At 36.9% G+C, this 18,302-nt stretch overlaps 1 protein-coding gene across 1 annotated transcript; it reads right to left on the reverse strand.

Annotated features, from left to right (window-relative positions):
* Positions 1-167: 167 nt before the first annotated feature.
* Positions 168-17,643, reverse strand: DUSP19 (dual specificity phosphatase 19). Its single transcript, XM_059166843.1, has 4 exons — positions 17,213-17,643; positions 11,381-11,427; positions 5,366-5,518; positions 168-407 (listed from the first exon to the last, which is right to left on the reverse strand). The coding sequence occupies exons 1-4, from the start codon at positions 17,436-17,438 to the stop codon at positions 168-170; spliced, it is 666 nt and encodes a 221-aa protein (XP_059022826.1). The 5' UTR covers positions 17,439-17,643.
* Positions 17,644-18,302: the final 659 nt, after the last annotated feature.

Below are 18,302 nucleotides of genomic sequence, written 5' to 3' on the forward strand. Positions count from 1 at the left end.
TCTCTGCCTGACTCTCTGCCTACTTGTGATTTCTCTCTCTCTGTCAAATAAATAATAAATAAAATCTTTAAAAAAAAAAAAAAACAAAAAAAAAACAAAAAAGGGGACAGGTGGCTATAGGGGCTAATTCAGCAATTACAATTGTCCTTTATCTGCCGGAGTTTAACTTATGAACTGTCACCCCTTTCTAATTCCTGTATGTTGTCACACTTATTGCTTTCTTTGCCCTCTTGGTATGTACGAAGCTGCTCCATGAAGCCAGCATTTGGACATATGGAAGGCCTTGCATTTTTCACCAAAGAGAAAGCACTTGTAAATGAAATTTCTTCAGAATTCATCAGGAAACCTATTACAATTGCAGCAGCCCTGGAAACTCCTGCATTACAATGAACAAGAAGCACTCCATCCTGCAATAAAACCAATCAAAAATCCCCATTATTCACTTAGAAAGGTTATTAAATCACTTGTACATTCTTATGCTACTTGAAATTATTAAAAATACTCATTTTATCAATTTGTTTGATTCAATGTATTCAATGACCAAAACACAATTCTTTATAAGCAATGAATGGAAAAAATCAATTAATCCATCAAAAAACTTTTCTTCCTACCCCCCAGGGATTGAAATGCTTTGATAATGTATTTGGAATTTTGAAAAAGTATCTTTTATCAAACTGAAGTAATCTAGTAAAGTATATGTAAAAGCCTGTGTTAGGAGATACATATCCATAAATAAAAGTCACGGGTAATATACGTATAGAAATAAATAAAACCATAGTCATAACATTAAACAGAAAGACCCAAACATCATAGGCACACAGTGTTCCTACAAAGAAACCAGTGTCACTGGCTTGGCAATCTATGTGTAAAATGACCAGAAAGGAAAAACTTTTCTACCCTCGGATATACTTTATTCTGGAAGGGAGTAACTTAAAAAAAAGTTAAATTTATGAGGTAGTAAAATGATGACACAAACAGCTCATGACAATGTGAAGTAGAAAAGGCAATTAGATACTTTAGCATCGGGTCAATAAATGAAAAATGTCTCGGATAACTTGCAAATGATACTTTACATTTGAAAAGGGACATGGTGCAAGACCAATGCTGATGGGTAATACTGCATTAATAATGAAATGATGGAGCTGATGGAAAAGCACTCATCAGGCTGTCTTGTCTCAGGCTTTTAAAAAGTTAATTATCTAAGCAAAATGAAGTGAACTGGAAGCACACCTTACAGAATTAGACATTTTAGTTACTTCATTTCCTGATTCTTCTTTTGGTACAACACAAAAGAAAGATTAGAACAGGGTAGGGGGAAAAAATAAAACCTAAACTAAGTCTCTACCCAAAGCATATATTAACAATACCGTATTTATGACTCATAGGATCATTTCACTTTTGCAAGGTAGTTTTCTCACAATTGAACATCTGTTGAAAATTCCTTTCCTAATCTATTGCAATAAATTTACAAATGCTTCTCATTTCAAGAAAACCAAATGATTCACAATAAAATTAGTTAATCTTTTGAAAATCCTCATATCAAAAAGACAATTTCAATTGTTTTCTTATATATATGATTATTTCCAAATTTTAACTGTTTCTGTACAGGATGGGCTAACACCAATAGTCGCTATACATACATGCAACTTTCTTACTTTGTATAATAGCTCATTTTTATGAGATTAAAGGCATTTAAAAATCATATTACAGTAAACTATGAAAACTAGCAAGGAACTTCTTTTATCTCAAAACAAATCAGATGTTCAAAAGAAACCTAAAATTGTAAGCGAAATAAGAGATATCATTCAATGTCATTTTTAATATTTCCTGACTACATACTAGTCATCAGTTTTGAGTCACAATAGGTCTTTGCAAATGAAACAAGCTTTATTTTCAGCCTTACATACTATGTATCCATGGTCGGCTCATGTTTAATAATGTTAAGTATTCCTGGGTGGCTCAGTGGGTTAAGTATCTGACCTAAGTATTCTCAGGAAAGTTACTGGCTTTTGATCCCCCTTCAAAATAGTAATAATTTAAAAATTTATAAAGAAACTTTTTCTTTTACACCAGTTATTGTCCTCTGCCTAGAAGGCCTCTGCTCTACTTCTTGGTCTAGCTAATAGTGGGTTCTATTCTAAGCAGTCTGTCTCTTTCTGAGTGAGATGGGGTCAGGGGAATACCTTAGCCATCTTTGTATGCTGTGTCCTTAGTGCAGTTTTAGGCACATAATAGATATTCCATAAATGTTTGCCAAGCAAATAAATTAATTTTGTTTTTCATTTCCAAAAAGAAAGTATTCTCTTAAAAATTTGAATCATCATTTTGCTCTGGGCAGATAGAAATCATGTAAAAGTATTTCTAGTTTATCAAGCATTCTTTGTTCTCATGCTGTTGTAAATAACTTTTCAACTAGACTGCAAGCTCTGTGAGGGCAGTAGTATGTATGTTTCCCTCATATCTTCTCAGAATAAGTAATTAATATTTATTGACAGATAAACCAAGCCAAGTTTAGGTCTTTTTTAAATGAGTCTTTTGATATCAAATATATATATATATATATATATATATATATATATATATATATATATAACCAGTAGTTACGTCTACACGGTGTAAGGACAGTAAACTTTTAATTATCTGTATTTTTAAATTTTTCTACAATGACATTGTTTACTTACATCATGTTTTTAAAATCACATCACATAAAATGAATAATAGAGTAAACATGGAATATCAAATACACCTTTTCATATTAACAAAACCTTCTGCACATAAAAATAGGGAGTCAAGTAAATTTTCATAAAAGAACTCTTAAGGCCACAAAGGTTACTCTACTACTTTCCTCTCATGTGTATTTCTGTCTCTTAATGCAAAAACCTAACAAATAATGCGTGAGGCAGAGATAGAGGAAAGGCAGAGAAACCAAACAATAGGGTTTTACAAGTACAGAAAACAATGAGAAAAGACATGGGAAAAGAGAAGAGAATCCTTTTGGCAGCTGAATGTGAAAAGATAAAACAAGTAAGTATAGGGCCTAGAAAGGTAGTTTTAAGACATTTAATTCACTGAGTAATCACATTTAATAAAATCTGTACATACAACAGAGAAAGTTGTGAAAGGATCTCTTCTAGAAAAAAATGAAAAAATTCAAGAATTCTATTTTAAAACTAAGTATGTATTACTCTGAACAGCAAAGAGTTTTCAGGGCAAGGAAATATAGGCTGAGTTTAGGACTGCAGGATAAAACATAATGCTTGAGAAAATTAGAACAGATTATGGAATTCTAATACATTTTATAGCAGAAACATTTTAGGTACCTCCTCAGATTCTCTTGGTACCATCACGTCATGGACCCTAAGCTTCTCCACCTCTGCCTCCACTTCTTGGCCAACTGCTCCCCTTAGACCTAATGACTTTTGCTTGCCTAAGAAGGCCTGGCTCTTCCCCTGTGGTGGTCTCTGCATAAACAAGTAGGCCCTGAGTTCTGGACTCTCCTGCTGCTTCTGAATGTGGATGAAAAGTCAGACCACAGACTACTGAGTTTGGCTTCAAGGCAGCTGCTAAAGGAGTGGATTGTTGTAACTTGGAATTGTGGTATTAGTTACCTCCCCGTGGGCAAAGTTTGATCGTGTAGAACAGGAGCTGACAGAGAGCCAGATGAATTCTCTCTTCTCTCCCTCCCAAAGTCTGTACAGTGGTGCAGTTTCTTTGTCCTCCCTGCCGGAATGACTTCAGGAGCAAAGGTGGTACACCTGCTGAGCACCCAACTATTTCACCGGCAGCTCCCTGTGCAGTCGTGCTGAGCAAGGAAAATGCATCATCCTTTCGCAGCTTCCCAACCTTTCCTGAGTCACCTCCCTTTCTTCCCACTCTCACTGTCCATGGATTCCCTCTTTCAAATGAAGCACCAGCTCTTAATCTTTTTCTCGGGTTCTGTTTTTTTAGGAAACCCAAGAAAAGGAAACTTTTAATTGATTATTACCCTTTCCACAATTTATTTGCAACATGTACATGTCTTCAAATATGAATATGCATATGGATGATGCCTACATTTTTCTTTTACCATTTAAGGCATATTCCACATCTCCTTAGAGAAGCAGCTAATAGAGAAACATGATCATGTTTATTTTTAACACTATCACAACTGACACACTGGAATGTAATAATCTAGACTTCATAAAGGTTTTCATAAGAGAAAACACTGGCCAATATTAGGCCTTGAATTAGAAACCTTCCTCCTCTTCTTTTATCTAAATATCCGCTATTAAATAAAGCTGGATGACAGAGTTGAATAGATTTATATTTTCCAGATAATCTAAAGGAAAGCACCTAGAACAGTGCTGGACATGTAAAGCATTCAGTAAATTTTACTAAATATAAAGAAGGATGGGGCGAGGGAAGAAAAAAAGGAAAGGAGAAAAGGTAGAAGGGAAATCATTACCCAGATTCAACTAAGCTGGATTCTGATGTTAAGTGTCATTAATTGTTAGGTACCCCAGGACAGTTAACTTTTCTCTGTAAATGCTTCTACATTCCCATCTACTTATGTCACATAAAGTTTGTAAGAATTATATATTAACTAAAAGTGACCTCATTTCAAGGTATAATTACTGGTAACAGCCAACCTAGAAGCCCAGTGTTAACTTGGATCTATTACCAAAGCTGAAGTAGGAGATTATCTGTTGGTCTTTTAAAATCAGAGAACCAATGGACAGCTTCTGATCAGCATTTTCATACAATCTCAATAGAGCAATACACATTTAGTCTTTAGAGCACCCTATACTTTTCTATTGTTAAAAATGCATAAATTCAATATCCCTACCACACCCATAAAAATGCAAATTAATCTTCATAAATACATTGAAAGGACTACAGCAGCGTCCATCCCATACTCCATCTGATTATCTTGCAAAGTGGTCAGAGAGCAGGTAGTTATAAACCATCAAAGGAAATCTAAGTACATATAAACACAGGAAAATTCAGTAAGTGGAGAATTTCATCTGCTACCATTTCTCAGGAAGCTATAGGAAGATGAGAAATTAATGTTAAAAGTAAGTATCTCTGAGTGCCTGGGTGGCTTAGTGGGTAAAAACATCTGCTTTCGGCTCAGGTCATGATCCCAGGAACCTGCATCCGGCTCTCTGCTCGGCAGGGAGGCTGCTTCCCTTCCTCTCTCTCTGCCTGCCTCTCTGCCTACTTGTGATCTCTCTGTGTCAAATAAATAAATAAAATCTTAAAAAAAAAAAAATTGTTGGGGGAAATTTCATAGTGATTCTCTATGTATTCATTATAAAGATTGAATAATGGACTTGTATTTTAAAATTTTTGCCTTTGAAGAACTGTGGACCAAAATAAAACTTACCTTCATTTTCACTTGTTCAATAAATTCAAAACATTCTGGAAAATAAGACAGGATATTGGTTTCAGGCAGATCCAATATAGAAATGTTCTTATATATAAAGTCACCAAGGAAAGCATTTTCAACTCCATATGCAACATTGAGAATATGAGTCACCTTAAAGAGAAAAAAAAAGATGATTTTTAAAAATTTAGCTATGAATTAATATTAGGCAAGAGAATGGGATGTTGAGATTTGTAACAAGGATAAACAATTTAAGTGTAAGTCACTTGAATAATATGTGCAGGAAGCCACCTCTGATACCTCCCTCACCAGAAGTGCTAATTCTCTGTATTCCCATAGCACCCTCTACCCACCCTAATTATAACTCTCCCCGCTTTTAGATTATTTGTCTCCCTGATGGCACTAGAAACTCCAAGAGGTTAGGGACCATGTTTGGTTTACTCACTGTTAATAGAGGTAAGCACTGTGAGGGGCACCTGGGTGGCTCAGTGGGTTGAGCCTCTGCCTTTGGCTCAGGTCATGATTCCGGGGTCCTGGGATGGAGCCCTGCACTGGGCTCCCTGCTCGGCGGGGAGCCTGCTTCCCCCTCTCTCTCTGCCTGACTCTCTGCCTACTTGTGATCTCTCTCTGTCTCTGAGTCAGGAAAAAAAAAAAAAAAAAAAAGTAAGCTCTGTGAGTGAGCAGTGACCTTAGCACAGAAAGCACCTAAAATATTTGTTGGGAAAATCAATGAATAGCCATATAAAAAACTTGAATAAGGGAAGTATATCAATAACACAATTCCCTTTCAGTAACTAAGTCCCAATTTCCCTTCACATTCATTAAAAATACGATGGTTCTCAAGAGTGGCCGCACCGGAAAACAATATGGAGGTTCCTCAAAAAGTTGAAAATAGAGCTACCCTAAGACCCAGCAATTGCACTACTGGGTATTTATCTGAAGGGGCGTGTGCACCTGAGTGTTTATAGTAGCAATGTCCACAATAGCCAAACCATGGAAAGAACCTAGATGTCCATCAACATATGACTAGATAAAGAAGATATGGTATATACAGACAATGGAATACTATGCAGCCATCAAAAGAAATGAAATCTTGCCATTTGCAATGATGTGGATGGAACTAGAGGGTATTATGCTAAGCGAAATAAGTTAATCAGAGAAAGATAATTGTCATGTGATCTCTCTGATATGAGGAATTTGAGAGGCAGGGTGGGGAGTAGTGGGGGTAGAGAAGGAAAAAATGAAATAAGATGGGATCAGGAGGGAGACAAACCATAAGAGACTCTTAATCTCAAGAAACAAACTGAGGGTTGCTGAGGGGTGGGAGGGTAGGGATAGGGTGACTGGGTTTTGGACATTGGAGAGGATCTGTGCTATGGTGATTGCTGTGAAACCTGATGATTCACATACCTGCACCCCTGAGAAAAATAATACATTATATGTTAATTAAAAAAAAAAAAAGAGTGGCTACACATTTGAATCACTCAGTGAGGTTTTAAAAGATGTCAATGCCATAGGGCCTCAAACCCAGAGCTTCCAGTGAATGAGTCTGGTTGAAAGGATGGTCATGAAAGATTTTCTTTCCAATGGTACACAAAAGCAAACTTCTACTCCATCTGTGCATTTGAGTTCCTTTCCTACAGCCTACCAAGCATATGGAAGGAGCCATGTGGAAAGTCAGTTAAAAGATTCCAAAAGTAAAATGGATCAGGAAAATAAGGTACTGTTTCTTGTTATGACATGCTTCACTGTTCTTATTCTCTCTCTCAACATGGGTGTTAGGTTTTGCCTGATCTCCGTATTTTCATGTGCTTCACACATATTTTAGACTATGTGTCCAGCTCTACCTCTCTTGCCCCTACTATTCTCATAGATACGGTTCTGACAGTGCCATGCTCCTCCCCCTAGTACAGCTGACTGCATTCAGGCAGACACCCAACTTAAACAAGACTAACCAAATTATTTGATCCCCAAACTTGATAGCTATAAGATAGCCACTTTCTTTTAAGTGCTCAAAGAAGCTGCAAATTTTCTGCTCCCAAATAATAATAGAGTAGATTTGCAGAGAGGGACCATGATGCCTGTGGGAGAGAAGCACCATCTTGCATGGCGTTCTATTCTCCAGTATAGCTACTTTCCGCCCTCAGATTCCAGAGATCCCCCTAAAGCATTATACACATTCTCTTTCCTTACTCGGGTTTCTGTGCTTCCCAACCCAGGATTTAGGCCTTATGAAAACAGGCCATAGGCCATTTACTGACCTAACTGCCTTGTGGAAGAAAAACAGAAAACATCTCATATGTCTACTCAAGAAAGACTCTTAAATAAGGAGACAGGAGAAACTAGAAAGAAAGGTAAAAATATTTTTAGAAGATAAAGTCTGAAATGTCCTTCTGTTTTCCCCAGTAAAGTCCTATCTATGTCAAGTCACTCACAGCCAGTATACTTCTGACCAGCATTATGATTCTGCCCTTATTATGTAACAGCTTCCAATGTTTTACATTATCGATGTGTTGGCCTTGTCTTTACAATTGTATTGTACATTCCCAAAAAACCAGGAATGAGGAATTTTATATATGGATGTATTCATGTGCATATATATATGCACAAGCGCAAACACATACACCTCTCACTATCTATAGATCTTCACAGGATTATGGAGAAAAACAAATGACAATCTTGGGAAAACCTGCTGAAAAGTAAAAGTGCTTTACAAATATTGTGGATTACCAATGCCTGGGGAGTTTGGGAAACTGCTGGGAAATGCAGTTTATATGTGTATTGATTAGTTCTGATTAAAAAGAATGGTACTAGGTCACAGGTGGTGGTGGTAATAGGCATCCAGTCTAAAACCCTTTCTAAGCATACTTCCAAAATGTAGTTATGGAGGTCCTAACAATGATTGCTCTTGGGAAGCCTTCTGCAACAGGGATAGTAGTAGCCCCTTATCGAGAACCTAGTATGTGCCAGGATATAAGTTATCACACTTAATCCTCACATTTAGGCATTCTTATTTCCAATTTTAATAAATCTTGTATTTTGAAAATGGTTAAAAAATCAGAACATTATAAAAAAGAAACATAAAGAAATCTTGCTCTCACCATGTCCCTATCTACTCCATTATCTCCCACCTTAATGGTAACCACCTTTTTGGTTTTTTGTATATCTTTTAGAGCATCTTTAGACAAATAATTTATTCCCTTTCTGACACAAAGGCAACACCTTGGGTTCCCCTTTCTCTTAAATTTATCCTGGAGATTTTTTCATATCAGTATTTACAGACCCTTCTCCTAATGTTCTTTTATATAACTATACTGTATTCTAAGTACACTAAGTACACTAAGTACACTATTGTTTATTTAAACAGTTCACTATCAATGAACAAGTAGGTTGTTTCCAATGATTTGCTATTATGAACAATGCAGCAATAAGTAACTTGGAACATTTTATGTTATACTCAACCTTCCATCTTTCACAGTGCTTTATAGGGCACACACCAGGCACTTGGATACCTTACCAATAAAACAACTACTATTACTATACCCAAACATTAAAATGAAATTCCTATTGAAATTTCTGAAATGATCCTCCACAAGAGAATTTCTATTAATTATAGCACTTTACTTAAGTTCTAGAATATCCCTTCGAAATGTGCCATCCATTTAAGTGAATAATTTAGTTTTGCCAAATCACTAAATTTTTCAATAAACCCTCTACTTAGCTGCTCAGTTTACCTTTGCTTCTTTTAGGCCTCTAACAGGGCCACATGTCCAGAGACAGAGGGGTCTTTTATTTAATTTTTAAAATCATTATTTATTTATTTGTTTGACAGAGAGATAGACAGCACAAGCAGACAGAGCAGCAAACAGAGGGAAATGGAGAACCAGGCTCTCTGCTGAGCAGGGAGCCCAACAAGGGGCTCAATTCCAGGACTTCGGGATCACAGCCTGAGCTGAAGGCAGCCACTTAACCAAGTGAGCCAACAGAGGGAATCAACCAACAGGCGCCCTCAAAGGGATCTTTTAAACAGCTGCTTGATTCACATCACCCAGGTGAAAGCAAATTTGAATTGGTGTACCCTAAGAGGGGATAGATCATGAAACACTTGCCAATGAATGAATTTATCAGTTTTTTAATTTTTCATTTTTTCCTTGAGAAATATTAACTTACTAAACAAGACTTTGAAACTTATTCTACTTATGTTAATCTATCTAAGATGGATTCTATTAGGAGATACAGTAATTCTCATAACCGTATGCAATTCCAGGCCATTATCTCTACTGTCAGGCAGTTATAACGGTTACTGCAACTGCCCCCTAACTTAGTTTCTCCACACTAGTTTGTGCAACACTCCAATTTATTTTCCACAATGCCTCTGACAAGAACCTTTCAAATTGCAAATTTGATCCTATTACTCCCCTGGGTAAAGAATTTCAAAGACTTCTGGAAAAGTCCAAAGCGTTTACTCTGGTTTACATGGACTTTAATGATCTTACTCTTGCTTACATGTCTGGCCTTGTTTCTTGGTCTCCTTCTTTCTCACTCTCTAATTCCTGGGTTACTGAAATTTTCTTTTTTTTTGTAATTTTTTTTTTTAAGATTTTATTTATTTGACAGAAAGAGAGCAAGACAGGGAGAGAGGCAACACAAGCAGGGGGGTGAGAGAGAGAGGAAGGCTTCCCGCTGAGCAGGGAGCCTGATATGGGGCTCGATCCCAGGACCCTAGGATCATGACCTGAGCCAAAGGCAGACGCTTAACGACTGAGCCACCCAGGTGCCCCTGAACTTTTTTTTTTCCATCTCTGAAAGCACTGACCTTTCTCTTCTGGGCCTCCAAACAAAGCATTTCTCCTAACTGAACACTTTTCTGTCTGCTCCCTCCCCATGCCGTTCTGAGCAAACTTCAGTTATCATTCCCTCCAGGAAGATTTCCCTGATCTTACAATCCCCAACCCAACCCAAACAAACATGGACAAAGGGCATCATCTCATATGCTCTGCAACAGCACCTGCATTTCCCCATCAAAGCACAAAATACACTGGACTAAAGCTGCTTATTTGTCTTTCTTCCCTCTATGCCTCTCAAATCATAAGCTTCATGTGACTAAAAACCTCTTGCATTCTACAAATCACAGCAACTCCATGATGCTGAAATACTGTTTGACAAAATAGATGGCTGAAATTTTTTTAGTAAATTCTGAAATAAGTAATAAATCACATAGTTGAGGGTAGGAAAAGATAGCATTGGGGAAGAAGTGATTATGTGAGTTGGGACTCGGGCATGGGTAGGTCTTGGACAAGAAAAGAAGAGGAAAGTCTATCCTACACAAAGGAACTACACAAACAGAGTTAAGAAAACATGCTTCGAAATCTGGTTCATAAGAATACATGAAGGGAGGGCACCTGGGTGGCTCAGTTGGTTGGACGACTGCCTTTAGCTCAGGTCATGATCCTGGAGTCCCGGGATCGAGTCCCACATCAGGCTCCCAGCTCCATGGGGAGTCTGCTTCTCCCTCTGACCTCCTCGCTCTTGTTCTCTCTCACTGTCTCTCTCTCAAATAAATAAATAAATAATCTTTAAAAAAAAAAAAAAAGAATACATGAAGGGAGACAGAGAGAATATAAAATTGGAAAGACAGATTATAAATCCGCACATTTTAATTAGGTACAATAATTGTTGCAACTTTATTAAAATGACAACCAAAAATGTTATCAATTAAACTCTGAAGTGGGGGCCCCTGGGTGGTGCAGTCAATGAAGCATCCAACTCCTGAGTTTTAGCTCAGGTCACAATCTCAGGGTCGTGAGATCAAGCCCCCCATCAAACTCAGTGAGTAGTCTACCGAAGTTTCTCTCCCTCTCCCTCTGCCCCTCCCTGTGCTCTCTCTCTCTAAAACTAAATAAATAAATCTAAAAAGACCCCAAGTCTGATATGGACTAATAGTTTCCTAAATAAATGTAAAAATTAAAATACTTCCTATCCATTGTGCCAGATCTGAAGCATTTTTTTTTTTACCTTGTACTTTTTCAGGGTATCCAGATCATGAGCAGCATCTTGTGACCCTATAAGAAATAAATCATATCATCTTGAACATAAAATAATCATTCTAACTTTTTAAACTAATTTTTGCAGCAATTCTATTAGTTATTTATTTTAAAAATGCAACTTGGAAGGACCTCAATCCAACCTCTAAAAGGCAATTTAGAAATATTCACTCAAAAATGTTCATCTTGTGGGGCACCTGGATGGCTCAGTTGGTTAAGTGTCTGCCTTCATCTCAGGTAATGATCCTGGGATCCTGGGATAGAGCCCCACATCATCTAGCTTCTTGTTCAGCGGGGAGCCTGCTTCTCCCTCTCCCTCTGCCACTCCTCCTGCTTGTGACTGATCTCTCTCTCTGTAAAATAAATAAAATCTTAAAAAAAAAAAAAGAAGAAGAAATAAAAAATGAGGATGCACAGGCACCTGGCTGGCTCAGTGGGTAGAGCATGTTACTCTTGATCTGAGTCATGGGTTTAAGCCCCACATTGGGGGTAGAGTTTACTAAAAAAAAAAAAAAAAAACAAGGAAAATGCAGAAGAGTATCTATGGCATGGAAATACATTCTCAATATATTAGGTGGTGATACCATTAGGTTACAAAATCTATTTTTATAAAAACAAACAATATGTAAATGCCTAAAAATGGACAGGAAGTATAGAACAACATAGAACAAATGTTTACAGTGGGATTACAGGTGATTTTTTTTCTGTATGTTAATTTATATTTTTTTACAATAAATATTTCTTTCTTTTGTAACTTAAAAAAGGATATTTAAAAAGCCATCCAAAAAAAACTTAATGCCCTTTGGTTTGGGAATACCCAATAGCTTAGAGCAAACACTGTTGGTCTATGAATTCTAGCCACATTCCGTGTACCAATAGGGCTACCCCCTTTTACCATTTCTTCCTGTCAAAGTTGGCTCTCCAGATCTACCAAACCTGGAAAAGGACTCTAACTAATAAGCAAGTCCAAATAGGAGATAACCAGTTAAAGTGAGTTAAACAATTTGAAACTGAAAAAATTGGACATTTACTATTTAAAGATTTTAAGAATTTCTTTCCTAAGTTAGGATCCATTTCTACGCACAATATTTTTCTTACCTTACCGAAGGAATCTGCCAGCTTCTATTAAGTGATTTTGGGTAGCTGAAAAGCCAGTAATCTCCTTGTAACCTGAAACTCAGTTTCCTTACTGAGCCTACATTTAACTTTATTCCTAAATGTTAGCCTATGAAAATATTAACATCTGTTAAAAGCTGGATGCTGAATACATAGTTGTTTGTCATATTATTGTCTTTAACTGTCTATACCTTTGAAATACTTCATAATTAAAAAATAATTTTGGGGGGCGCCTGGGTGGCTCAGTGGGTTAAGCCTCTCCTGCGGCTCAGGTCATGATCTCAGGGTCCTGGGATCGAGCCCCGTCAGGCTCTCTGCACAGGGGTGGGGGGGGTACTGCTTCCCCCCCCCTCTGCCTCTCTGCCTAATTGTGATCTCTGTCAAATAAATAAATAAAAATATTTTAAATAAAAAATTTTTAAAAATAATTTTTCAATTTTGTGCAGGAAGTTCTAACCATCTCCAGGGGGAAAATGGCTTCAAATAAATTAAATGTAAATAATCTCTTAAATAACAATTAATTCTACTCTGCCTGTCTCTTTAAAGAGAAAAAAAAAAAGGAAGCATGCATGAATGAAATTCTTTAACAATAGATTGCCATTATTATATTTATCACAGCTGGATACTTCGATCATTTCCATTAAACACACACCCCAAACACAACAGGTTGATTACATTTCAGAATTGGCTGCTACATTTTGAAACTCACTTCCAGAATATGAACTCTATTGAAACAGAATTAGTATCCTTGAGGCCAAATAAATGCAACTTGTATGCTCTGCCTTTTCAAACAATAAGAAAATTATGAGTGTTAATAGGTGGGGAAACAATTTTAGTCAGCATAAATGGATTTCAGGTCATTGGTTTGTATGTTACATTTATTACTTGGTAGTATTACAGTTCAAGTTAATTCTCTCTAAATTCTAGATATAAACATCAGCTTTTCTCCAATTTTAAGTGACTGGTTTGTGTTAGAGTCCTGTGTTAAAGTTTTATTGGAAAGACACATTAAAAAATAAATACTATAAATCATATATCATGACAATTGTTTTTTGTTTTTTGTTTTTTAAAAGATTTTATTTATTTATTTAACAGAGGGAACACAAGCACAAGCAGGGGGAACAGCAGAGGGAGAGGGAGAAGCAGACTCCCCACACAGCAGGGAGCCTGATGTGGGGCTCAATCCCAGGACCCAGGGATCATGACCTGTGCCAATGGCAGATGCTTAAACAACTAAGCCACTCAGGTGTCCTGACAATGTGTTATTTTTGTGTGTGTTCCTTTTTTTCCTGAAAAAGTAAAATGTTATTCTTTTATAAACTACCTTGAGATTGAAAAATAAGTATCAATTTTAAGAATTTTACTGTTTTAACAGTGCTACATTAATCATAATTGTGTTAAAACTCATAAAACTAAATACCAAGTACTTTACTGTATGAATAGTTTTGAAAATAATTAAAAAGTTGATGTATAAGGAAATAATTAAACAAAGAGGGCTAATAATAACAATTTACAGGGTTGTTTTTTTTTTTACATTGATACTTCAAGCCACTAATATTCATTATTTGGCCAAGGATTCTTATGGAAATATAAAGAGGTATTTATAGTATTTTGCCGTCATAATATACATATCATCTGTTTCTGTTTAAGAGATTCTTTTTATGGGGGCACCTGGGTGGCTCAGTCGGTTAAGCCTCTGCCTTCAGCTCAGGTCATGATCCCAGAGTCCTGGGATCGAGCCCCACATCAGACTCCCTGCTCAGTGGAGAGCCTGCTTCTCCTTCTCCCTCTGCCTGCCAGCTCTGTTTACTTGTGCTATCTCTCTGTCAAATAAATAAAATATTTTTTTAAAAAAGAGATTCTTTTTATGAAAGTACTAATTATTGTATAAATTCTGATATAGTATGTCTTAATTTATAAATCACTATTTTCTTTCTTTTTTTTTTTATAAATCATTATTGCCATCATCACAAAAACAAACCATTATTGCAATGGAAAAGAAATGATATCCAAAAGAAATGTTTTATTTGAGAAAATTTGTAGGAGTGAGCATTCATAAATGAATAAACACAGGAGCATAAATTACTATAAGGATAAAGTAAAAGAATATTTGCGGAAGAACTGCACAAAATAAAAGAGCTAAACAAATTTAATTTATTATCACCTCCCAAGAATACGGGGCTTCCTAGATATCAAAAATTCTCCATACCCTTATAAAAGATTCTAAGATTTTCACTTAGAATTGAAGAGAGGACCTCAAATATCACCAGTTGGGACTTCTTAACAGAATATATATATGACATAATACATGTACCTTTCAACTACCCAAGAGAAATGAAATTTTCTACTTTTACAAAGTAAGTTGGTTTTAAGAAAAGTCCTAGTTATTTTGTTGTAGAAATATAATCTTAAAAGCCTAGGACAAAAATGCTACAATCTTTTTGTCAACTTGTTGGATAGTTCAAGGGCCTAGATAAGATTTTTGAAATGCAGAGGCTGGTCTGAATTTATGAGATAACTGAAAAAGGTTAGTTTTACGGCTTCACTTTCTTTATTCCCTGCAGAAAACAAAAATTAATTTTATATAGTCCTAGGTGGAAGTTGTGCTGCTTTGAAGAGATAAAGGAAGCTCTTTGAAGTAACCTAGAAACAATCCCCCCATCTCCAGAGAGAAACTCAGTCTGGTCAGAAAAAACCCCTGCATCATTCATGTGGAAGAACTTACGATGTAATCATTCATGCGTTCCTCAAGAATAAGGCACTTGTAACTAGGCAGAAAAGGGTCCATCTACCTTTCACAGGAAAGGAGGGTGTACCTAATAAATATCCCATTTCCTGGTCCAGAGAGGAGACCATATAAGGTCTAGTTTCAGAAATCTCTTCCAGAACTCTCCCAGGATTCTGGGAAGGGTTCCAATACCAATATGAGAATACTACCTTGATCAACTCACTTTGGATTAAGTCTAGATTAAAAAATCATAAACAGGGTGCCTGGGTGGCTCAGTGGGTTAAGCCGCTGCCTTCGGCTCAGGTCATGATCTCAGGGTCCTGGGATCGAGTCCCGCATCGGGCTCTCTGCTCGGCAGGGAGCCTGCTTCCTCCTCTCTCTCTCTGTCTGCCTCTCTGCCTACTTGTGATCTCTCTCTGTCAAGTAAATAAATTAAAAAAATCTTAAAAAAAAAATCATAAACAAAGTTCATGAGAGTGAAACGGTATTTTAAAATTCTACAATAGAATTTTAAATCATTATTACTACAATGGAAGCCATATAACTGAAAAATGTGCCTGGGCGTATTTTCTTTCCTAGAAATGGTGTGCAAGTCCTGGATGAAACTTTAGACTAATTAAATGATCCCTTGATTTTCATGGGGCTTCAGAAACTTGTTGGAAATATTTATTTAAAATGAAAGATATCTCATGTAGCAATTCATGTAATACATAATACAATAAAAACTCATATGTATACTTGCAATTAATTTGTTTCAGAAACTTTTCACAACCTCAGGATAAACCTAAGAGAGAAACAGACACCTTTACTTTAGTTTTACAGGTGGTTTCTTGGAGGACCAGAAAGAACAAATGACTTGTGCTAGTTTATTTACCAAGAGGTAGAGCAGGACTGAAAACCTGGACTCCCTGAGGAAGTCTAAACGACAATGCAGAGCAGGAGTGGATCAGACTTGAGCTTGATGTCCATCCAGCTCTGTTATTTACTAGGTGTGTTACCTTGTGCAAATTATTTGACTATTGTTAAATTCAGGTCCCATCTGTGAAATGGAGCTGATAATCCCTACTTCCGAGAGTTTTTTTAAAAGATGCTACTGTGCACTTCACAACAGGACCTGGCTATTTCTGACTCCCAGTTCAGTGTTCTTTCTACTCAAGAATGGCTTGACTGCATAAATACTGGCAAATCATTAATCTTTCCAAGTCTTGATTTCTCTATTCACAAATGAAAAATAATTCAAATCCTCTTGAACACACTAATTTTTTTTTTAAAAGAATGCCATGCCACATTCTTGCCAAGCTAACAAGTTTGAGCTTTTCATAACCGTTTCATTTACTATTTGCCAACCGTGCTTTATGTAGGGAAGCAATATTCTTCCTAATACAAGAAATTCACTATCAAACTATCAAATTCATAGCTATGAAATGAAAACACAATTTCTCCTTAACACTCCAAAAACAGGTACTTCGATAGAGATGGCTATAGGAGGCATGCATTCCATGATTTGTAACAGCAGAGGCAGCAAACATTCCGCAATTTCAAGTACTAACTTTTCTATACCCTTAACCCTTACTATTTAGTTTTGCCTAATAAAAGCATTCTTTCTAATTTGATGATTTTAAAGGCTATATCCATTTATAATCCAAGAACATACAACATTAACATGCCATCCTCCAGAGACGAAAACAAAACAAAAAAAAGGATAAGTTCTAAAATCCATATGCCAGGTGCCATGTGGTACTAGAATCCATGCTTCTTATGGATATATTGTGGGGCAGAAACATCACCAGCCAGCTAATGGAAGTTCCCAATCTAAAAAAGGAAACATTTCAGCTTTTCAGCAGAATAGCTGATAGAACAGAATATTACACATTTGGAGGAAAAACAAAAAAACAAAAAACCGATAAAGTAATGTCGCTAAAAGGAATCAATGAGTTAATGCCAAATTGATATACTCACCCAGGAGCAACCATGGCTTAATAACACCAATATGCAGGTCCAAGCTAAGATCCTGCACAAAACCACAACTACCCCCACTGCTCGGCTCTACTTCTTCCACAACATGAATTCTGGCATCTTTCCATGTTTCTATAATTTTCTTTCCAGTTAGCGTTGTCACCCTGGTACATTGCTTCCTGAGATTATCCCGGGAGAACGCTTTAATTTCCTGGTTAAGGGAGTGCATTACATGAGCAGTGGCTAAGAACAAAATACAAGCAAATCCAGCCAAGACTGGAAAAGGCCGGAACCTCTTGTCCCTTCACCGTCAGATTAAAAAAAAAAAAAAAAAAAACAGAGCCTCAGGTGTTCAATCCCCTCCAAGGGATCGCGGCCGCACACCGGAGACAAAGACTTCCAGGTCCGCTTCCCTTCAGCACGACCGAGTAAGGCGAAGTTTAATTGGCCATTGAGAAACGAGTCCCGATTGGTTGCTGTTTCTTCTTCCGGTCAGCCGAAAATCTGCATTCTTTCCACCGACTCCAACAATCTGCTTGAGTTTGTTATTGTTGCTGCTTAAATCTAGCTTTATTATTCATGCAGGGGAAAATAGAAGACGTAATTGGAGAGACGGCGGGTATTTCCTCGCTCTCAAATGCAGTCATTTTCTGGCTATGTTGTTGGATTGGCGTCACTTGTGACCATAACCAACGGGTTGAAGGAAGTACAGCAGCTGCTTTTAGTGGAAGGACAAGTGTTAGCGTAAATCGGATTACTTTGCGGGGCTCTTTTCGGTTTGTTGCTTATAGAATTCCTGCGGGGGTGCTGTAGATTGCGAAAGTAGTCTTATGAGTTTTTTTGCTACCATTTCTAGGAAGAGCTTTTGTTGTGTAAATGCTTGTTGTATGAGTTTGTGAGATAAACCCACGAAAGTGCATTTTAATTTTTTCTTTTGGCCTGTTTTCGCAGCCGGTGGAGTCCTGTGTGAAGTGAACATACGACCGTTGTAAGGCTTTTCTTCAAGTCTTCCATATATAGTTTCAGAGAAACGGGTACGCAGACATAAACATTTATGAAACAGATCAGTTAGAGAATGATAATTCTGCTTAGA

The sequence above is a fragment of the Mustela lutreola genome, chromosome 3 (assembly GCF_030435805.1).
Source record: "Mustela lutreola isolate mMusLut2 chromosome 3, mMusLut2.pri, whole genome shotgun sequence".
In the NCBI taxonomy this organism is placed as follows: Eukaryota; Metazoa; Chordata; class Mammalia; order Carnivora; family Mustelidae; genus Mustela; species Mustela lutreola.